The sequence below is a fragment of the Epinephelus lanceolatus genome, chromosome 18, assembly GCF_041903045.1.
Source record: "Epinephelus lanceolatus isolate andai-2023 chromosome 18, ASM4190304v1, whole genome shotgun sequence".
In the NCBI taxonomy this organism is placed as follows: Eukaryota; Metazoa; Chordata; class Actinopteri; order Perciformes; family Serranidae; genus Epinephelus; species Epinephelus lanceolatus.
The window spans coordinates 33,378,968-33,403,065 of record NC_135751.1 but is presented as its reverse complement, the minus strand read 5'-3'; the positions used below and the strand labels follow the sequence as shown (position 1 = coordinate 33,403,065).

At 41.2% G+C, this 24,098-nt stretch overlaps 1 protein-coding gene across 5 annotated transcripts in view; it reads right to left on the bottom strand.

The window, feature by feature from the left end:
* clec16a (C-type lectin domain containing 16A) overlaps window positions 1-24,098 on the bottom strand; it is a 61,514-nt gene that overhangs the window by 21,012 nt on the left and 16,404 nt on the right. For 3 of the 5 annotated variants that reach the window (XM_078161822.1, XM_078161821.1, XM_078161825.1), the window contains 11 exons: window positions 23,334-23,384; window positions 22,818-22,934; window positions 17,123-17,447; window positions 14,633-14,744; window positions 14,416-14,516; window positions 13,152-13,271; window positions 12,592-12,701; window positions 8,686-8,730; window positions 2,126-2,176; window positions 1,875-2,003; window positions 711-831 (listed from right to left, as the gene is read on the bottom strand). In XM_078161822.1, the coding sequence (XP_078017948.1) occupies window positions 711-831; window positions 1,875-2,003; window positions 2,126-2,176; window positions 8,686-8,730; window positions 12,592-12,701; window positions 13,152-13,271; window positions 14,416-14,516; window positions 14,633-14,744; window positions 17,123-17,447; window positions 22,818-22,934; window positions 23,334-23,384 (1,282 nt within the window). The remainder of the gene's footprint in view (window positions 1-710; window positions 832-1,874; window positions 2,004-2,125; window positions 2,177-8,685; window positions 8,731-12,591; window positions 12,702-13,151; window positions 13,272-14,415; window positions 14,517-14,632; window positions 14,745-17,122; window positions 17,448-22,817; window positions 22,935-23,333; window positions 23,385-24,098) is intronic. The other 2 variants (XM_078161824.1, XM_033645240.2) reach the window with 1 other exon arrangement.

Genomic DNA, 24,098 nt, shown 5'->3' with positions numbered 1-24,098 from the left:
TGTCAGCAAAAAAAGCATGTTTGTGCACCGAGTGTGTGTGTGTGACAGCTTCATCCCTCCTGTTCACATTACTGTGTATATCCTGCAAGGCTGAGCTAACCACGTGCAAGTTTCCATATCATCATCAACACACCTGTGTACAGTGAGAGAAGATTGTTCAGGTTATCTCAGTGTGTGGGAAGCTGTGAGCTCACATACTCGTGTGTGTGTGTGTGTGTGTGTGTGTGTGTGTGTCTGTATGCTCGTCTCTGTCGTTGTGGTTGTGAATGTATGCATATGCATGTGTGTGGGTATTGTTAAGACTGCACTGACACGTCTGTGTTGTGGATCTAAGGTGTCTTTTGCAGAGTGAGTGTGTTACAGAGAAAGAGGGAGAAAGAATTACTTATGTGTGTCAGACATTTACGCCGTATCTGTAGATTGACGCAGGTTCTTTCGGGGAAACTGTACACTGTAGACGTAGTCAAGAGTTTTTATTGTTTTTGTAGTTAGAGAGGCTAGTGTCTGTAATTTTCTCTCCTTGACTCTCATGGGATACACTTTTTTGAACTCATTAGATTTAATGTTGTTATTTATGGTGTCCAGCCCTTCGACTTCATTTCCCAAAAGTGTAAAAGTTCTATATAAATATGCACGTCAGCAGTCCTGTAATATGTGGTCTGGTTTTGTAAAGTGTACAGTATGCATCTGTGTGTCTGTGTGTGTCTTACTGAGGTCTAAGACGTCATCTGTCTTGATAAGATCTTCAGGTCTGGTCAGAGGCAGCTGCGTCTCAGGTTCTCCCTGTAGCTGAAGCGACAGGGATCGCAACATGAAGAAGACACGGATGGCCTGAGTGGAGAGCAGAAAAACACACGTGTAAACACAAACAGTTAGAGAAGTTACGTTAAAAGGGGCAGTCCCCCCAAAAATTCGTAAATACATACTGGTACTCTTACCTGCAGTGCTATTTATCCTTGCCTGCCTTCTCTCCAATGTAATGGAACTAGATGGCACTCAGCTTGTGGTGCTCAAAGCAACAAAAAATACATAATGGAAAACTAAACAGCAGTGTCTCTTTCCAGAAATCAAGACAAGATAATCCAAGACCTTCTTGTGAGCAGTTGCATGTAGGAACTTTTTTCTATCTACCAAACTTCATCCACCAACCGTATCACTGTGCAGAAGGAAGCTAGCTCACTTAGCACCACTCAGCTAGCTAACGTTACAGCTCAGCTGAGGAGGACTCCATCAATGTTTACATCTCAAGCTGTCACGAGTTATATGGTTAGAAGGTGTAGTCCGGGTCATGATTTCTGGAAAGAGACATTGCTGCTGAGTTTTTCAAATGTATTTTTGAGCACTACAGGTAAGAGGAAAAATGTGTATTCTTGATTTTGGGATAAACTAACCCTTTGAATCAACCTTCCTGTCTGACACTGACAGTTACAACAAACCAATACAGAGAACAAAAGAATGACAGAGCACCAAACAAGCCTATGAGAAAAAAAAGCTGAGAGTTTGCCATCAATCATAAAATGTTTTTATCACTGACAGAATCAGATTAATGCAGTTTATTGTTCATCTAAGCTTTGGAGTGCCGCCTTTCTGGTGCAATTTGTTTACAGAATGATGGCACTTTTGGCAGAGCACAAAACCAAAAGAATGCAACATGCGGTGCAGCTGCTATGAGTGCTGCATTGTAATCATACTGTTATTTAAATGTGTCAACCGCTACAGCAAAAACATTTCCATTTTGATGTGCCCTAGGCCTCAATAGGAGATTCTTACATGACCTGACTTCCCAGGAATGTAAGAACCTGCTTGAGAGCCACTTATTTCAGACTTATTCAATGCAATAGGGACTCAGCTCAAATATGTGTGTGTGGACGTACCCTGCGTGTCTTCTCTACATCCCCGCATGGCAGTCTCTTGACAAAGTCGATGCCAGTCAGAGGAGTACCGGTGGGTGGTAGCAGCACTGACGCATCCATCATTAGATATTCCACATTGAGGGGTTTACTCTGCAACATACACACGTGCACGAGTCTGGACAAGTCTACGCACAGCACCCACACAAACATGAGCAACACCACCATATTTTTTTAGCTCAGGTGAATCATGCTGTTTTTGAAGCCCAACTAACCGTCATGCTCCTGTATTCATCTTCAAACATGTCCAAGAAGATCTCCTCCCCCTGTGATGACATGAGGAAATTGGAAGCCAGTTAAAAAACAAGGCAGAAAAAATAAAATAGAATTGTGGACTTGAACAGCTACAGTAAAGTTTGGATGGAATCCCAAGTTTCAGAGTTTCACTCCCTTTTTGTGTAAAGTGAAACTCAGCTGTCAGAACAACAGAAGCATTCACACAATAAGTGCGTGTGCATAAAAGCAGCAATATGCAAATGCATCATTTGTGTCTAATTATACAGCACTATGGACACACTGTTCTCAAACACATCTTACTTTTCATGCATGCGTACCCACTCACTCCTCTACTCCTTGTTTTGTTTAACCATCATCCTGGGACAGTGCCAAAGCAGCCACTGCTGAACACATTACACACTGTTTTATGGTGTGAGCCATACTGGAATATTTCTCTTTAAAAAGGAAGTAAAGAGACAATGTTAATGCTCACATGCTTAAAGGGCGGCTCCATTACTGTGGAGTTTTTTTAAATTTTTTTTAGGTTTTCCACTTTTTAGGTTACAGTTCATTCTGTAGGAGTACTAGTCCTGTTAACTCACATCTTGGTTAAAGTTTGGATTTAAGCATCAAAATGCTAGTTTCCCAAGCCCTTTTCCTACATGACCTGATGTCGGGATTTGCAAAATGTAGTTGCTAAATAGAAACCTCATAGACTGTATAAAATAAGGGACATAGCCACCATGACTTCACCCACTGCCATTTCAAAGTCTCAAATTTGGCATTTCAGCTGTCCCCATCATGACTCTCTGCAGCCAGAAGAGAGAGTGTACACGAGAGGGTGAAGCTGTGGAGGAGTGAGGGGTGGGTCTGACTCACAGACTATGTGGACGCCTTGCAGACAGCCTGTCACTCAAGCAGCCCCGCCTTTAAATATGCATAACTTTAAAGCTATAGTGCGTAACTTCTACAGGTCCATAAATGTCCGTTTCACCCAAACCACTACTAGAGGAGATGACACAGTGCTGATTAAGCCGATTGGCTCCTCTAACATCTTGTGGTATTTTTCAATATATATCATTTTTCAGTTTGCGTGTCGACCGGCGACATTCCCACGCTGGCGCACAGGAAATCCTTCCTCCCAACAAGAAGGGAGGGGGAGGAAGAGTGTCATAGCAAGAGGTAGAGCGCAGGTAGAAAGAGAAAGCAACATGGCGGAGAAGCGGCCAAGACACGGTTCAGAAGTGGATCCTACCACAAAGAAAAAGCCTGGACGTTCGGCTGAAGGTTAGCAAAGAAGGAAAGTGACCGACGGAGAAGGCAAACAAGGATTTGTATGGGCATCGCTTTTCCTCGGTGGAGAGCCCTGAAGGAAGAAATTGGTTTATAATTATTTTATGAGTAGTATGTGTTGCTGTTACATGTACTGGACCTAGTACTTTATTATTTTCTTGGAAATGGTGCTATGAACGTAATGTAATGTTAACAGCCTGGTGTTCGCCACGTTGTGTAGCATTGTGTAGCATTGTGTACACGGTGTGAAGTGAGTGTTAGTCTGCGTACACGGTGTGTGGTGACTGGCGAGTGTTATTCTGTGTACGGTGTGTGGCGAGTGTTACTCTGTGTACATTGAAGTGCCGCCGGCTTATTAGTTGTAATAACGCATTATCCGCTGGGAGGCGACAGAAGTTACGCACTATAGATTTAAGCTTTAATAAAATGCAAATGGATTATTTTTATGAAAAATCATCAACCGTAAAGTTGTCATGAACGGGGAAATTAGCTATAGAGACCAAACTTTTTTTTTAAGCAGGTTGTAAACATGTTTATTTCTGCTTTAAGTTGCCATTTTAACATGGGGGTCTATGGGGATTGAATTGGCACCTCTATGTTGGCTTCATTTTTCATCCCCGGAGGTTGCTCCTCGATAAACCTATGTTACTACTGTGGAAGCCACATTAGTTTGGTTCCTAAAGTGACACAATAACACTAACAAACTGAACAATAGAGTCTGCAGCAGACCAGCAATTTCCTTGAGCTGCAAGGTTAAATTACTGTTTTTGTCAGTGGAGTCTGGTGGCTGTGAAGAGGGCCATAAAACAGCTTCAGCTCCCCATCAGAGGGGGTTGCCTGACAGCAAGGTGACGTGGTAAACAATCTAAATATACAGTTCACTTAAACTTATCTTTCTCTCTTTTTTTTTTTTATTTCTGTTGGTCCTCTTTTAGGAGGCTAAATACATTTTGCTGCTCCCCTGTCCACAGCCACCAGACTCCCTTGACATAAACAGTGATGTTATTCTGAAGAACACATAGTTTTTGTCATTGTGTGACTTTGGAAACCAAACTAATTCAACGTCCACAGCAGAAGGCTACACTGCTTTGCAATAATAATAAAACAATAACCAAACAGCAACATCTTTCACTTCCTAGGCCAAATCTTCCAAGCTTGCACTGTCCTAACTCTCCATTCTAACACTGTCAACAAACGGTAGGTGTGTAAGGTTTGAGGGAGAGAAGGGCATCAGCGCTGTAACCTTTGTCATGGCTAATGGCTGAGTGGGAGTTACAATTTGAGAAACACAGAAAGAATGCAGACGGACCTGCCCTTTAACAAAGCAATTGTTGTGTCCTGACAAGACTTATTCGCCCAGTGTTTCCATCGCTTTACCACTTGGTCATATGACATGACTCATATCCCAAATTGTTACCATATATCACACAGCTGACTCATCTGTCAGTGCAACTCTGTGCATGCAGAGTGTAGAAACAATGTTTGGAAGTGAGCACATTCTCACGCCACTTCCTGATAAGCATCATTTTCCGTGGGGATAATGTTGTACATGTTCTTTCACTTGTGCTTACGGTCATTATTTCTGGACCACTTCCAAGTGTTAAAGTGTTGCAGACAATACAGTGACTTACTAAACGACGGTTTCTAATTTGGGGATATGAAACTGTTGCATGTCCCCTTCTTCCAAACACCACCACACGAGCAACACTGTGCACAAATCCTACTCATCCGCACTGTGTCCCAGCAATTTACCCACATGGATGATCATGAGTGGGAGGGGAATTCTTAAATGACATTCCATGAACAAGATGACATCTTGAACCAAAATAGGAAATGCTGGACAGATAAGCTGCTTGGATATACACAGTTGACCATCTAAGCATACAAAGCAGTGATTGTTTTTATGTTTACATGATGTGCACATGCTTATCATCAGCTCATTGTGTTCATGTAGCCACACTGATACATCTCGGCTGAAATATTCCACTTGTCATTCAAGTAAAAGCGTAAACTATCTCAGCTAGAAGTAGCATAGATTAATATGTTCAGTACCATAACATGCCCTCAAATTAAATGTTTTGTTGATCAAGTTAAAAATGAAACTAAAAAAAGCAAATCAGATGTTTCATATTTAAATTTTTTTTTGTTGATTCCTTTTTTATCTTTTATAAATCATCCTCCACTACTTTAATCAATTCAAGAACATTTTTATTGCTTGATGAGGCAACTCAAGTGACACAGTGATTAAATTATGAAGGTGTTCTTGATTAGGTGAATGCAGTGCTCAATGGAATTGTCGTCATGTGGTTTCACATAAAAAAAATAATAATTAAATGAGTAATGATCAACATCATTTACAATATGAAGCACTAACAATCTTACTATATAAAGACGGTAACTCTCTGTCTGTGGGTGTGTCTGTCTGTGTGTCTGTTCCACGTTTTTCTCCTCACTGACTTGGTCAATCCATGTGAAATTTGGCACAGTGGTAGAGGGTCATGGGAGGATGCGAATGAAGCAATATCACATTATTTTGGCCAAAGGGGGCGCTATAGCAATCGACTGACATGGCAAACTTTGAATGGGCATATCTCATGCCCCGTATGTCGTAGAGACATGAAACTTTGCACAGAGATGCCTCTCCTCATGAGGAACAAATTTGCCTCAAGAACCCATAACTTCCAGTTATACAGATTTTCCGCCATTTTTAAGTTTTTGAAAAACACTTAAAATCGATCTCTTCCTAGGAAGTTTGAGCGATCTGCATGAAACTGGGTGAACATAATCTAGGGACCAATATCTAAAGTTCCCTCTTGGCAAAAGTTGGAAAACTTACTAAAACTGAGCTTCTATAAGGCAACGAATATTGCGGAGGGCGTGGCTCATCACATAAAGCTGTATAACATCTCAAGGGTTTCACCCATCACCACGCAACTTTGTAAGCATATGACCACACATAATCTGAGGGGACCCCTCCATTATTGACCCCATCAAACAAAATGGGGGCGCTAGAGAGCTCATTTCTTATTTAGGCCTAACCGCCATATGGATTTTTACTAAACTTGGTAGATATGTAGAACAGGACGCTTCAAGGTGACTGGAGAAATTTAACTCTAATTGGCAACTGGGTGGCGCTATAACAACAGAAAAATTCTTAAAAAAGGCTAAAATGCGACCGATTGCTGTGGCTCCCCCTGTGGACCAATGTTGTTGTTTTTTTCAAATTTTTGGTTTGACTAAGTCATGGTATGGTATGCTGTACATAATCACGGAAACTGTCAGTGTGTCATTCTGTCAGTCAGTCAGTCAGTCATTCTACCAGTGCGCCCCACTTTTAAGTCAATACAACATATAAACACTTTAACTATCTGCCTTTCAACGTGCTACCTCAACTACTAATGTACAGTTTTAGCCCACTAACTATCCCACTATTGGCCATGGTACTACTGTACTTTCAATAAAGCAATTGTACTATCAAATTCACAAAAACTCTGTCTGAATACATTGCTCTTCTTAATGGGTTCAGTTCACTATTTAATCTCCAATTTCCTATGACCTGTATCCCAAACACACACCATGTGAAACTGTACGTGGGCAACTGTGCACTCAATGGGTATGGACTAGTTTTTTAAATTAATTCCCCATTTTAAACACCTAATGTTTACTCATGTCAGATTAATGAAATATGACGGAAACACAAACTGGTCTACTCAGCTATTCTGCCAAGTTTGTGCACACAGTGTGCTTTCAGCAGCTTTATACATCCTAAAATCAAAAACAAAACAAACAAAAAAAAAAGTCATCTAAGTCTAAAAAGTTGACTCACACCCCAGTCTGCTGTGTGAAAGTTCTGTGCTTGACCCACTCATTCATCACGTCTTACTCCCTCTATGGACTGAATCACACTTTAAACTATGTCATCTGACTTTCTGGCAGAGTTTTTTCTTGTTAAATTACCACTTTGATCTCAGAGAATATCAGAGATTGTCAAGTACAAGTCCTAAAACCTTTTTAATCCTAACTGCTTTTGTCCCTGATGCGTCAGCGTGAGCATCAGCCAATTGCAGCACGCAACTGATCCATAATAATGTGTTGTAGGGACGGGTGTAAAAAGCTGAATAGCTGCTTTTTAGCTATTCTCACTCGGCTGCAAATAGACACTCAGTTTCATTATCTAATCCAAATACACTTTAATCAAATAAACAATGTCATTTCATGAGATTTCCACTTCCTAAATAAAGCAGCTGCACCGTTTCACACTGTGATCATGATTTTTTTTTTTGTATAGTGTCAAAGTTTGAGAGGAAACATAAGTTACAGCAGGATTTAAAAATAATTTTCAAACCTTTACTGTAACCTGCTGGGCGTACCAGTTTTGAACAAAAAGTTAGTTAACGAAAGCAACCACTATCTAAGCACTGAACATATCTCTTCATCAGGAAGCCTCTTTTTTTACTGGTTATGTTTTGGAGCTTGGAGGGGCAGCTTTTTATGAATGCCAAAACAGAACTTTTCTGCCTCTTTGTCCTTCATGGTCCATGTGCTTCAATTGTGAGAACATCAGCCAACCTTTACTCTGGTGACTGATTCCAAAACTGATATCCAAAGACACTCAAAGAGAAACAGAAAGCACTCGCTGCACTGACGGCATTTTTCCCATGTATGTAAATATGACGTTTTATAGTATACATGGGAAACACTTTCGGTTTTACCTATTACCCCTTCAGGGAAATGGTTTCAATTATAATAAGTGGATACACTTTACACACAGAGACAAAAGAGACTCAACGGGTAGATTGTGATTCAGCTTTTGTTGTGACACGCCTGTCAGGAGGAACTGGTTGTAACATCAGATCACCTGTTTACCTGTCTGTCCTTTTAATCTTTTGTTTGTTTTCTTTATTATTCTCCCTAACTGTCTGTTTGCCCAGCAGCTGCCTGTCTGAGCAGCTACAACAGCAGAAGTTGCTCATGGTATGACTGTCAGCTGAAATCCTATTGTGCAACAGCAGCAAGTGGTTTACTGAATATTTAGCATTAAAATCATATGTTAGACAGAGACAGTCTGCTTGTCTGAGTGTGTTTCCAGCTGTCAGTTGCTGCTTAACTTGTTTTTGTGTGTTTATATACAGTATATATGTGTGTGGGTAGATGGGAGAGAAGCACTTATTTATGTAGGTTAGTGGTGCATGTGTGTTTGCATTGGGTAGATAAGTGTCTGGTTATCTGAAAGAGTGTGTTGGTGTGTGTTTATGTGTACACTCACCTTGTAAAATCTCCGCAGTAAATGCAGACTTTCTTCTCTTGCGCCCTGCAAACACAAACGTGAAGAATAAACACTGTGGAAAAATTTCAGATAGATAGCATCACTGATGTGACACACACACGCAGAGGTAACACATCTGTATCTTCTCTAAATGTGTGTCTTAAAAAACAACCAAGTGTTGAGAAACAAACTGTGCTTGTTATCAAAATGCAAATCAAATCAAAATCAATGTATATATTACAAATAGCTGCTCTTTCCACATAAAATCCAACCTACAATCTACAATCACTGAATAAAATCACATCATATCTTGAATTTGACCAACAAAATTACTTGCAGGAGCAGTCAAACCTAACTGACTTTCCCACTTCTTAAAGGGAAACTTCTGTACGTTTCAAACTTGGACTCTATTTTCTCATGTTTTGGTGTCTCAGTAACAAATGGGAACAACATTTTTTTTTAAACTGGTCCAGTATTGTGTGACCCTTGCAGCCAGAAGCCACAACATGCAGTGCAACATAATCCCTAGGAGCAAAGATGCCAGGTCAATTTCTGCCCATTAAAATGCTTGTTTTTGCTTCTGGCAGGCTCAGATTTAATTTTAAATGTCTGCTATCATAATTGAAAGGCTACTCCAGAGAAGTGAAATATTTTCTATACCTTTGTTTGATCCTGTCTTAGTGTGCGTAACCACGTTTCACTCAAGGAGAAGTCTCGTTGTGAAATCTCACAGACCTTTCCACACAATTAGCTAAATATTCAGCCATGACATTTAAAATATTTTAGTTACACTAAGCTGGGCTTTCTTCACTCCAACAGAACTAACTCTTCATGGTACTCATCTCTCCAGCTCTCACAAACATTTTCAACGTAGCTTTCCCTGCAGTAAGTCGCCCGTCATGATATTTCAGAACGAGACATCTCCTTGAGCGAGACTGGGTCACAACAAAAGGTGAGAAGAAACGTTTCATTTCTCTCTTGGGTCTGTTGATACTAACTTTTTTCCCAAGGAGCACATGTGCTCCTAAGTTGAAAAAGTAAGGAGCGCACAAAGAACTTTAGGGGCACAATGTAAATTGATCAAATAATGTGTTTTCCGTAATAAACGTGATGCAAATAGACATTTACAAGCAAAATTATTTAATGAATTTGTATACAAAATGTACAGAAAGGTAAAATCATGAAGTTTTAAAAAAGGACTGCAATTTAATTTTGTCTTTAATGTTATTATCTTATATATATTATCTTTTATATATATACATATATATATATATATTATCTTTGCAATATGATTATCTTAAATAATGTTATTACCTCCTCCTCATATTGCAAAGATCCTATATTATCTTTGCAATATGATTATCTTATATAATGTTATTACTATCCTAAAACATTCTCCAGGTCCTCTGAAACTCTGCAGGACTTATTTCCACCCTGCCCAGCAGCGGTACCGTGGCAAACGGTCCCTAACTGCGGGGAGAACGGAGCAGGCTTCCCCGGAGGTCCTCCGCTTAACCCGGTCCGTCTCCTCCACACTTTCACTTATTTCCACGCTGCCCAGCAGTGGTAGCTTGGAAAACGGTCCCTCACTGCGGGGAAAGGGGAGAGGGCTTCCCTGGAGGTCCGCCGCTTAACCTGGTCTGTCTCCTCCACCACACTTGAACCACACGACAGTGGCTGAAGTTCCTCCAACATTTGTGGTTAGATTATCATATTTTTTTATTGACAAAAATATAGGCTGCTTTGGCTGATTTTTTTTACACGTGCCCCTAAATATTTTTTACAGTTCACACACACCTATTTTTAGTTGCAAATGCGAGTGAAACGCTCGCACTGTCGAGTGCTGCACCTCTAATAACAATCTGAGCCTCTCAGTGGCAAAAACAAGCACTCTCAATGAACATAAACTGACGGTGCATATGGGGATTACATTGCAGCGTGTTTCACAGCTAAATACTGGGCCAATTTAAAAATACTGTTGTCTCCATTTGTCACTCAGACACAAAAACATCAGAAAATTAGTCCAGGTTAAGTTTCCCTTTGGATCACCGCTTCCGCAGCCGTTACACAATGATGTTGCATTCAGTCTTATGCATTATGTTTGATGGTTTTAAAGCAGCACTAGTAGCAAAGTTTCGCCTTTGTGATAATAAAGTATATGTTATTCTATCTTATGCACAGCCGGTGTTTTTCCTGCAGTAACATCAGAATGAAAGTAGTTTTAGATACAGTAATCCTTAAACAAGGAAACAAGCCGTGTGTGATTAATACTGAATAAACTAAACCTGGGAATGCTGGCCAGTTTTCCTGTCAGAGATTAGTGACACAACTAGTGCACTATTTCCCAACAGCAGAGTGGAAGGAGAATTAGCAGGGTCAGGGCCGATTTAAAATAATATTATTATTTAAAGGTCAGTTCTCGGGCTTTGTATCTTTTTGGACAGCACATAAAAGAAAGCCAGAAGCCACAATTAAAAAAAATAATAATAAAATAAATTGTAACTAAAAACAGTGATGAGATTTCATGGAAAAACCCTCAACACTACCATTTCAGCCAAAGGAGCACTGCCTCAGTTGAAAGGAGCTCTACATTAAAATTAATTTGCGTCAGAGGTGGGAAATTTGAGCAGAAACTCCCAGTGATTTTACACTGACTGATATCAACAGTAGGTGAAGCCTGGCCTCAGAAAAACTACTGAAAATGACCATGTTCAGGTTTCAATTCACTTTTAAATTAAGTCAGATTGGACAGTGATTTTTATTTTTTTAATGAAATTCCAACAGAAAACACATCACACAAGCAGTAGCACAACTGCTTCCTGTAATGAAAGAGAATAAAGATGCAGAGAAAGAGAGGGTGTGGAGGATTACCCTGAAGTAAGAGAAGAGGAAATAAAAAGATTTCTGAGAAGGATGAGGAAGAAAAATTGAGTGCTGTTCTGTGGAGAGAGGAAGAGGAGAGGGAGTAAGTGAGGAGGAGGAGGAGGAGGAGACAGTTAGTGACAAACCAGAACTTGCTGAGAAACCCTGCAGCTGCTGGTTTTGAGGAAGTGATGAAGTTTAATTTAAATGGATTGTTTCACTGGTATGGATGGAAACAAGATCCAGCTTTTCACCTGCCTGCTCTGACTCTCTGATGCCTAACATTCATTATATGTGTTTGAGGGAATATGGATTCTGTGTGTGATATGCTGACAGGATTAGGGTCGGGTATCACTCACATTTGAACCCATCATATTACCTGGAATTTGGTACCTATACCCAACAGCGCCTTTTATGGGAAGTTTTGAAGAAGCTGTAGGGGTGACATAGTCTTGCTCTCTTTCTCTCTGTACTCCAGCCAGTCAAAGGCTGATTATGTTCCTCTGCTTCTTCTAATCACACACAGCTCTTTGTTTAGACACAACTGACAAACATGTGTAAGAAGTATGTGATTTAAAAAACACAACCACAAACATTAGTGATAGGTTTACGAGGTTATTTCTAAAATAGAAAGGAAAATAGACCAAAACTGTTGGTGCTGTAGCGATAGTTCTGGCTCAGCCAACAGGCTGCGGAGCTCAATGGCCACCTTTCCAGCTTTGGGGCACTTTGCAGCGTTTCCCCGCTCTGTCTGAATTCGGCAGCCTCATGGAGCTCCGCTGCAAGCAGTGGGACTCTGTGGCTGGCGTCCCAGCTTCGCCACACTTGTCCTTGCTTCCACCTCCTGTCTGATCCTGGCGTTCTCCCCCAGATGCACCCTCATGTACCAAAATTTGGCCTTTAACTAACTTCAATAACTTCAATCAGTATTTAGTAGTTCTGACTTAATTAGGCCAGTAGCCTTAAAAGCACCGAGTTCGGTACACAACCCTAGACAGGACTGCATGTGTGAGTGTAGTGTGTTCATGCTTGTGTGCACTGTACCTCCAAGCAGGCCAGATGAACATCTTTGATTATACAGTTGCTTCCAGACAGCACCGACTGCTTTAATAAAAGGCAGCTCAGCTCCAGGGTAGCGAGGCGCACTTTACCATCTACACACACATACGAGAAAGATATTTAAGTAATGAGGATAGCATACTATAGTTCCACATTTGCTCTACAAAGCAAAGTTTACAGAGAATAATAATGTGTAAAATGTTGATATTTTATATAAAATGAACAGACAAAAATGTGTTGCGGCTATGCTCATATGTTTAGCTTAGAAATATGCAAATAAAACAAAGAAAGAAATAATGGTACTTGATTAAATATGGAACAGCACATGTAAAGTTAATTTCATATTCATCACACAGCCATGCACAGTGATGGGAATTCAAACTGGAATACGAATTGCTTCTATTGGTAATTTAGATAACTAAAGAAATTAACAATGTTTCAGTCTCAAAGGCAGGTGACTGAGTGTGTGCGTGCGTGCGTGTGTGTGTGTGTGTGTGTGTGTGTGTGTGTGTGTGTGTGTGTGTGTGTGTAAATGTGTGTGTTACCTGGCTGTGCTGCCTGGCTCATAACTCTGATCAGTCTCTCTACCAGCACCAGGCTGTAGGAGCTTCTCTCCTGGTCAGGAACTGGCAACTGCAGGCGCTCCAAAAGATCTCGGTTAATGCCTACGGATGGACAGACAGGCAGGCAGACAGGGTCAGGAAAAAAGTTTCATGCAGATTGGGTGGCATGAACCTGAATACTGTGATGTTGGAGTATTGTCCTCACTTCTTTTTTCGAATTCAAAGTAACTTTAGGTGTGGCGTTATTCTAATCAACCTGGATTCTGAAATTACAGCATATTTTAGCCTGAAGTATTTCTCAAAAATGTGGTCGTTGTGATTCTATGGATCATGCTAACTTTGCATTTGCTACCTCCACTGAAGAGATTTCGGGCAACAGGGACTCGTACAAAGTATCAGTATAAGTGTGGTATATTTAGACTATTTCCACAGCTCTTCCTTGGCACCAGACAGCTGTTTTCACTGGAAACTAATCAGTTAGTTAGTTTACATTATTGTGTGACTTTGGCATATGAAAAGTTAGTTCAGATTAACCAAAGCCACACAATAACACAAACTGAGTGATCGAGGCAGTGGTAGACCAGCGGCTCCTGTGATCAGCGAGCTAAAATTACTGTTTTTGTCAATGGACTCTGGTGGCTTTGATGAGAGCATAGATGGGGAACTGAAGCCGTCAACAGGTTCCCCGTTGGAAAAAACTTTATGTGGCAAGGTAAAGTGGTGAAAATATTCTTAATATATCATACACTTAGACTGATATTGATTCTTTAGATAGGACTTTTTTAGGTGGCTAAAAAACCCTTTGTTGCTGCCCCATCGACAGCTTCTGTGGCGAAATTCCCATCTGCTTCTCCAAATTACGATTATGCCAACTGACATCTCCTCTACGTTATAAACCGTGATAAATTCCTCAAACAACCGCACTTCAAAAGATCTGGACTATCCCTTTATATGGGAAAATACAGTTCTCTGTAAATAGTTCTGTTGAGACAGTCAAATCCAAAATATAAGCAATGCTGTGCACCATATATGGACCATTAACTTAGTTACCAGGTATCTAGAATGAGCCACACCAGGGTTGGAAATCAGCGCCAGTCACCAGCCAAATGTGGGTAAAACATGCAGGTGGCTGCGAGATTTGCTTCAGTCATCAGCCAAAAACAAAAAGGGAATAGACTGAGTGGCTGGTAGATTTTGGAATCCACCATCCACAGTGGCAGGTGGACAAAAAACAGGAAACACCAACCTTGGCTGTGTGAGACAGCGTAAAGCAGGCATAGGACAAACAGGGCATGGTAGTCATCGTTGGTGCAGTCAAGAGCGCTGTACACCATGTCTAAGAACGGTCTGCAGAGAGAAGATACCATCAGTGCATCAACACTTCTGTCCTTCCTTTTATTCATTCTTGCCATATGTGGACCAAACTAACAGTTTGATTTGCTCAGATGTGTGTGTTCATGTACCTGCTCCTCTGTGTGTGTGTGCGGGTGGCTGCGGCCGTCTTCTCTTCATCAGTGATGTTCTGCTCCGTCAGCTCTGACACCTTACACTTCTCCATCACCACCATCTCTATTTCTGTGTGCACACACACATACATACGTTGTACTTACTTACATAAGTGTCCATAAATGTAAAGTTTCTTGGTATGTAGAAAGAAAAAAAAACATTCACCATCACATCACACATCCTCAACAAAAACACACACCATAACTGTGAAGACAAAAATTAGCTTTCGTCACAAGTGAATATGAATTTAGAGTCTGAGGTGTTTCCTTCTCAACATTCACTGGCTCAAAAAGAATTGATAAAATGTGTTAAGGCAGCAAAGATGAGCCAATCAGTGTCTGCATACTACTGATTAGGGGACAAAACTACAAACATTATCAATGCATCAAATGTGCCATTTGATAGCATTCAAATGTAAGGAGTATTTCAATCGATGATGTACAGCTTGTCACCTACAGTAAGTTACCAGCCGTCCTTCAAAAGGTTTCTTATTTTATCTCTTTTCTTATCAATCAGTTAAACAGGGTGGGTGTCCTTTTCCACCCTAAACGGTACATGTCTCATTTTGAAACTATCTGTTCCTCTGCAGCCCACATTGTTCTTTGTGTTAAAACCCATGGTGTCAAAAACAATTCTGTGCATTTGCACCTTAGAAGCATTTAAAGTTGTGCAGCCCTGCACAAGACTCTCTGCATATAGAGTCTATTCAGTCAAAGTAAAGAAGGAATCATTTCAGATGAGTGAAATGCCATTTTTTACGTAACACACACACACACATACATACACCCACACAAATTCAGTTACTAACACACACATGCACACAGAGCAGGAGTGAGAGACAGGCGGAGAGGTGAGGAGCACAGGATGGATGGTGTGTCACCGTGGAAATGGACAGTCTGCTTCCATGGAGATTGTGTTGGACATGTGGTCAGTGGTAGCCATGGTAACCATGGGGAAATTAAAAGGTGCCAAACAGGGGAAGCAGCCGAAAGAGGGAGGCCTCATCTCAAAACTAGCCAAGAGGAATTTTTGATTAAATGTTTTGCTGTTTTTCTTCTGCATTTTTTGGCCTCTGTCATGATTTGACATCTGTTTTTAACACTCTTCCTTTTTTCAGGAATCGAGCATATCCTTAACTCGTGAGCTGTCTCGCTGCTCATCAAGAGGCTGCATAGTGTAATCTGAATTTGACAATAAACAGTAAATGCATGGCGATGACAGACAGCAACAGTCATGTGCACATTAAAGTAGGCAACTAGGGATGGGAACTGATTAACGGTCTGATTTTTTTATCGATTTCTGGATAATTTCTGTGTGGGGAAAAAAAAGGAGGCCTACGCAGGTTTTCACACGCGATCAAAACTGTTTTATTGTCTGTTCTTATCTTTAATTTAGTTTTTCTTAGTCATATCAAAATCTGCTCAGCCTGCCTGCGTGGCACAAATGTTATTTTTACACAGGAGACACAGACTTTCTTTGATCATGTAGCCCACTGTTACTCTATAATTTTCTGGTTTAGCAATGACATGTATAAACCACACTGCAGACTGGACTCACAGTGACAAACTGTGATGGGGTAGCTGACTTACATATGAACGGGTCCAATGCGAGTAGAATATGCATCAGCAGGTCCACGTTACAGTACAACTGATGTACGAAAGACCTGTACTGTCACAGCGCTGCATCTTTATAAATATATGTGTTGCCTGTGTCCAGGTGCTGTTTCACCACTGCATGATAGAGTACAAGTTGAACAGTGATGTGCTATTGCTTCACCTTACAAACAAGCGCAAACCCTCATCTCAAACAAGCAGCTCCATCTCACACACATGCAGGTCAAAGCTGTATCGTATGTTTGCTACTGCTGTATATATTTCATTGCACAGTATGATTTTTGCTCAGTACATATATGCATATATATATATATATATATATATATATATATATATATATATATATATATATTTATATATATGCATATATATATATATATATATATATATATATATACACATATATATATACACATATATATATATATATATATATATACATATATATATAGTACACTTTGCAGTCTTATAAGCGGTACTGTCATGACGACTGTCATGCCGGCATCTATTAAAAGGAAGTGATAAGCTCAGAGGCACACAATGCCAATAGACAGAACAAGTTGGAACTGATTCTCGATTCCCATCCCTAAAGGCGACCCAAATGAAAAGCAGAAAAATCAGAGCACATTTCCAGTAAAAGTTAAGCTGCTGTCATCTTTTTAGTCTTTAAAAGAGTTTGTTTCTCTCTTTTTTTGTTTGGAGACGAGGGCTGCTGCTGTGGTGGCTGTTGGGTAGCCAGGGTGCATCATGGGAGACTGTGTCTGACTGATGGGAGTAAAGAAACACTGACAAACACAGTCCTGTACTGCTGTGTCCGATGAGACACGCACTCACCTTCCGCCGTCTCCCCACTCGCTCTGCTTCCCTTAGAACTCCCACCTCCTCCTCCTCCTACTCCCTCTGTACCTTTTCCCTTCTCCCTCTCTCGGGCTCCCTCCCTCTCTCCTCCTCTGCTGTCGTCGTCCCAGCCCTCCTCTACTCCTCCTCCGCCGCCACCTCCTCCCCCTCCCCCAGCCCTTTCGTCATCCTCCTCCTCGCCCAGGTTCTTGTAGTTTGGCCTCTTCTGAGTTCTCTTGCGGCCGCGGTGGCGGGACAGCTCCAGGGAGCGCTCCAGAGACTCCGGGGGCTTGGTGAAGCGACGCACACCTCCTGCACTGGCCTTGTGGGGTCAGAGAAGAACAGAGAGGCAAGGGTGTGAGATGTGTGTGTGTGAGGGAAGGCAGCACATACCTGAAAATGATGGTCATGGACTAATTAATTATTTATACCTCTACATTATGTAGGATCCTTTCTGGTGGTCATGAAATCATGAATATATCGTGTTATCATATGCTTTTAAATATGTTTTGGTTTTTCACATCAGTGGTAACACAGCGCCATACCTCACAGTAAGGGCTGAATAAAAAAGGCAGATTAACCCTCAGAACAAGTGAGAAAAAGAAAACGAGAGGGGTGTATACAGTCAGGTATAAATATTATGGAGGAAACACACTCAGAGGCAGGATACTTAGAAGAAACTAACTTTCCTATTTCCAGGAAGCAATATCACTGCCACCCTTTACTGGCAGAAGTGTGTCCAAAAAAAGAGACACACATGGACACGTATAACACATGCATTCACAAAAACACACTTATATCACTGATGTGCCTATCTACTCAGACACACACACACACACACACACACACACAAACAGTGTGCCTTACGGTAAATCCTTCTCGCCATATCTTGTTGATCAAAGTTTGCTAACACACAAAAGCCTCTTCCTCCCTGATACACTTATCAGAAAAAAATGACCACTTGACACAAGTGCACACACACACACACACACACACACACGCACACACATACACACACACACACACACAAAGTTGATCACTGGCTTTGAGGTCACATCGGCGAGGCCATACTGGAACTCGAAATAACCCGCTTCTCACATACAGCCCTCAAACTTGCACAAAAACGCAGATATGCACACAGGAAACAGCTGGTAAATGATAAGATGCTGAGCAGAGATGTCAACACTGACTTACAGTAAAACCGAGTTATCAGATCGACAATAATAACCACTGCCGCTACCTGTTTTTCTTTTCTAAAGATTACTTTTTGGGCTTTTGCCTTTAATGGATAGTACCGGTGAAGGGGGGGGGGGCTACATGCTGCAAAGGGCCTCAGGTTGGTGTATCTGGGTAGCTGCAGTAAGGACACAGGCGCACGCTCCACCAGGTGAGACACTGGGGCACCCCTACTAATGATAAAACCGTTTTACTGCTTCAGATGAAAAGACAGCATATAAATGAAATGGCTGAGACACAAATTTAAAAAAAAGATACACAAAACTAAAAACTAAAATAAAGAAGTGTTCTTATGGAGCACACACACACCTCTTTCACTCCCATCCTTAACAACGGAGCACGCAAGGGCTGCGTTTTGAGTCCTCTGCTGAACCCCTAGTACACACACGACTGTGTCGCCACTTCAGACTCCAACACCATCATCCAGTTTCCTGACGACACAGCTGTGGTGGGCCTGATCACAGATAACAATGAAAAGGCCATCCTGGAGGAAGTAGCGTATCTGACCCGCTGGTGTCAGGACAACAACCTACTCCTGACATTGGGAAGAGGCACCAAAGGAACTACACTGTCTTAATATTACGAGTCCTCTAGAGGGTGGATAGCTTCAAGAACCTTGGTGTCCATATCACTGAGGGCCTGACGTTGGCGCTGCATACTCACTCAGTGGTGACAAAGGCAAGACAGAGACTGTGTTACTTCAGGTACCTGAGGAAATTCCAGGTTTCCCTTAAAGTACTGAGGAATTTTAACTCCTGCACCAACATCACAGTCTGCTACGGAAACTGACAGAACAGGCCCTCAACACAAGCACTACACTACCCTGCCTAAAGGATGTTTACATCAGGCGCTGCAAAAATAAGGCCATGACAATCATGAAAGATCCCAACCACCTGGATAACTGCCTTTTGGTGTCAGTTACACCAGGTCAGCACTGAGAGGTTCAGGAATAGATTCTACCCTTAGGCTACAAGGAATCTAAATAAAGACCATGCCTGATCCTGAGCCTAATCCCATATACATTTCTTATTATTACACAATTTTGATTATGCAAAGTCATTAAACTTGGTGGGTATTTTCACAGTAAATAATAGATTACCACATAATAATAATAGGTAAATTCTGTCAAGAGTCCAATGGTGCAGCCACATAAAGAGCCACTGAACATCCTGCTTCCGTTGTTTCATTTATGTAAAAAGGTTAAACTTTTGTTGAAGAAGACAAAGAGGAAGAGGATCAGGTATCTCACACTGAAACTAGGTGGCCCTATTTCACTTCACTTCTTACGCTAACACAAGCCACCAAACGCGCACACACAGACACGTGAACATGTAGGTACATCGAAACACACATGTACACCTCGTTTGCAGTGTCAGAGGATGAAGACCCATCCTCCTTATGTGCCAAGAACAGCTGCAGTTTCTCAGCATACACACTTACTGGAAGGAGCGTTGTGCCAAATGAATCAAAACTAAAAGCTATACTTTCTGGAGCCAGTTTTTCTGGCTAAACCGATTCATTGCTCGATGACTGTTAACACTAGAGTTTTTTTTTTTTAATTTCCTGTTTATTCCTTACTCCTGTGAAAACCACCTGGTTTTCCTCCACACTTTCCTGAGAGGAAAGGTGGTCTTACAAAGAATAAACACTTGAGAATGCTTTCATTTTAGAGAAGTTTTCAAGGAAGTATTCTTTATTAGGGCTGTGAATAACAAGATAATGTGTTTAAGATTAAGTCGACCATATTTTTAGACTATTAACTGAACATAATAAAGCAGATCCAGACTGTAGCCAGCCAATAAAATCACTGACATCTGTATCATCAATCTGTATCACTGGGTGCATCTAGGATTGTACTGTAGTTGCTGCTAAAACACGGTGCGTACGCTGTCAGACATAAACCACAGATTAGCATCACTGTGTGTTGCACCTGTTAGCTGACGATGTTCTGGTAAACCGCTCACACTCTGAGCCTATGCTGAGAAATTAATGGAGGTCAGGGAGCATGCAAGGCAAACCTACACACATATGCTCAGGCAAACCCCTGCAGAAACACACTCGGCAGCACATCAAAATAGGGCACCATTTGCTGGGTAAAGATATACCTACACATGCACTCAAGTAAAACAGCTGCATGTGATTTGGGAGAAACGGTACAGACATGCAAATATTGACATCATGTATCTAACTGGTGCACTTGCAAGTAAACACGTGTACAAAAGAGTGAGTGAGAGAGAAAGAGAGAGAGAGAGACAGGGTGAGAGAAAAAACCTCTTCCAGGAAAACGATTTGGGTTAGGTGCGCCAGCTCTGTCAGTGTTCCATCATGTGACCTAATTTCCTGCCACATCACAGACAAACAGGAAGTACCATCTGACCACCTGCACAGAAACACAGCCCATGCCTCATCTGTCTGCGTTTCATCTACAAAAAATCAAACAATAACACAGCATCACTTCTATCTGATGTGGTGGAAACAATTCATATCTGCAATCCAGCATGCATTTAGAAAAAAAGAGATGATTTCTGTGCAACTGTTTAATCATCTCATCATCAGGAATGTTCATGGACTTTTTCCCACAAGAAATCATTGCCCTATGTGCCTGCAAACATCTGAACACAGGTATGAGAACACTGAAGCTACAAACAAGGACACAAACTCACCAAACTCATCACTGCAGGTTAAAAGTGTCAAACGATTTAAAATAGTAATCAGTCTCCTACTCAGAGTAATAAAGCTTGTTTGACTCCTAAATAGAGAAAAGATTCATCCAAGTCATGGACCCTGTTAAATCTGCCATGCTTCTAAGGAGGCAAAACTGTAGAGAACAAATAAAGTGAAAAAACTTATGAACTAATACAGATAATGAGACAAATTACTGGTCTAAAAAAGCTCATCTCAAGTCTGTTTATCTTGTTTATTGTATTTGATAAAAAATCCTACATTTGGTCCATTTAAATGGCTACTACAGTGCAAATATCTTTCTAATCTTTGGAAACCTGCTACACTAATGTTAAAAAATGCAATGTGTGGCACTTTTTAAGTCCAGAAAATGCAAGACGGGGAAACGCACCGCTGAATGAGTAGCTGGCAGGTACTAGTTTGGGTCTTTTGTGGTAGACCAACGTTGTTAAGACATCACGCTTCAACTCACATTCACTGAAAAGGAAGGCTGCTTCTTACAACAGCCACAGGTCTAGCGCACACGCACACACACACACACACACACACACACACTGCACGGAGAATAACCACAAGGGTTCTCAGAAACGCTCACTACCTCAGCACACCCACCTGGCTTTACAAACAGATGGTCAAAAAAATTAAGGGGGGGGGGGGGGGGGGTGTAGAACTGAATCACGGAAGAAGAAAAAGAAAATGGGAGGAAGAGCATTAGAAAATGATATGTGAGGGGAATCAGATGGGGGAGATCAGGGGGAGAGAAGGGGCAGACAGAAAAAGAGACAAAGAGAAAAGGGAAATAATATAAAGATACAGATGTAAACACAGAAACATTCAGTTAAAGACGACACAAAGACAGAGGACAAACAGACAGACAGGGCGCTTTAATCCGAGGATATGACGAGAGAGAAGACGGAAATAAGGGAGCGAGCGTTCAAAAAATGTAAAGAAGAAAAAATAAATGTAGATAATTAGCATACAGCTGCCTTGATGTGGGTGAATTATGGAGAAAACCATGACCCCGCGATCTCATAACCACCTACACGCACTTCTGGAACTCCAGTCTATGTGTCTGTGTGTGTGTGTCTGTGTGTGTGTATGTATCCATGCGGTTTCCTGCATAGGCGTGCTTGTGTGCATTTCTTGTTTGTGTTCTGTACCTCCAGTGTTTATGTGTATGTAATAGTGTGAGTATGGATCACAATGTACAGCCTGCTGTGTGTGTGAGTATGTTTCTGTGTGTGTATTGCTCATTAGCATGTCTATGATTCAGAGTCTGGGACGAGATTATCTGCACACGGTTCTGGAGGTGGCTAAGCTGGCGGCTAGCAGCCAATGGTGCTAACAGTGCAAACGTTGACAATGGTGCTGACAGAGCTAGCATTGTGGGTGCTACACTTCTGATACCAGTGGTAACTGTTGTATGAGCACAGTGCTGAGCATCAACGATTAGCTGGCCAGTAGGAGACACACAGGGACTCACATGCATTAACATGCAGCATGGCTGGACCATCTACCACAACAATGAACAGACAGGTAGCGTGACTTCCTTTGTTACTCTGGACACCATTACTCCATCATATCTTTACAGAGCAAACAATTCCTTGCTGCTATATATATGCTATATTGTTCTGAATGTTGTGTACAGCTCCTTTAATGGTGTCTCTGTGAGTGCTGTGCTGTGTATGTCCAATGTTGTTGTGTGTCTGGCTTACATGTTTGTCTGTGTAGCATGTTAGATGTTGTTATAGATGAGTGTATGTGTGTGCGTTACCGTGTTCTTGTGTGTGCTGTGCATGTCGGTCTGCGGGGTGAAGACAGACAGATCTCCGTTGAGAATAACTTCAGCCAGGGCGTTGACCATTGGCTGATAGTGGATGATCAGGAACACCTGGAAAACACAGAGTAATCAAAACATCTTTAAATACAAGAAACATTCACAAGTATATCTGATATTTTTTTTTTTTTTGCTTAAGTTCATAACTGTACAACAAAGTGTATCTAGAACAACACACAATGACCCATGACCCTCACAAAATATCCCCACAGATATCACTGCCTCCCAGTAATCAGCTCTTACAACTGTGCTGCATGTCAGATAAAAGTCTGAAAAGCATACTTTGAATTTTAAATTTAAACTTTGCAAGCTAAAGGAGTTCATTGCACATGTTTAGCTGACACAGAAAAGTAATGCTAAGGCCAAAAAGGCAGGTTGAAATCCAACCACACGACTGTATATCAGTGGTTTGGTGATGGCTTTTTCATAGCGTCTGATGTGTGTGTCACTTACTTGAGACAGCAGGTAAAGGGACACCTGAGGGTTGATCTTTCGCTCTTCAGACTAAAGAAACACAACAATTAAAGGCCAGTCAATGTCACACATACAGCAGGTCCATAGCTTGTACCTTTAAGAAAATGGCAGGGAGGGTAAAATGCATAATAAGCTGAAACTAAAGTGTGGAGAGACGAAGCATAGAGCTGGAATGATTAACTCGTCTGATGATCATTTAATAGCTTAAAAACGACCGTTCCAGTAGTTTGTATATTAACCCAAATGACTTTTATCTGCTTACCCTGTCATTTAGTGCTGTCAGTTATTTTCCTAAGCATTTCACAGACCATTCAATACAACTATCAAATGTATGAAAAACTTCTACTACAACCATGCTTGATAATTTTTGTCATCCCTGTTTAGTTTCCAAACAACATGACTTAAGAATGCAATGGTATGTAGTAGCTGAATGGAGACGGTTTGTCGTCAGACCTCGACTTCAGCACGTGAATGCACCACCATGACTGATTCACATGTTATGTGATTTTGATGATGTATTCAAATTAAAACCAATGGCCCCTGGAGGGAAAAACACATAAAATCTGCAGCACAACTTGCCAGTATTTGGAAATGGTTGTCAGTAATATAAGTTTAAGCACATAGGATTTACTGGGCTGATTGTGCAAAGGCACTGGTATGGTCTTTTAAGTAATTAATTAGGCAAATGATTTACTGGTTCCACCTTGGCAAATGTAATTCACAGCTTTTGTTCATTTTGTATCT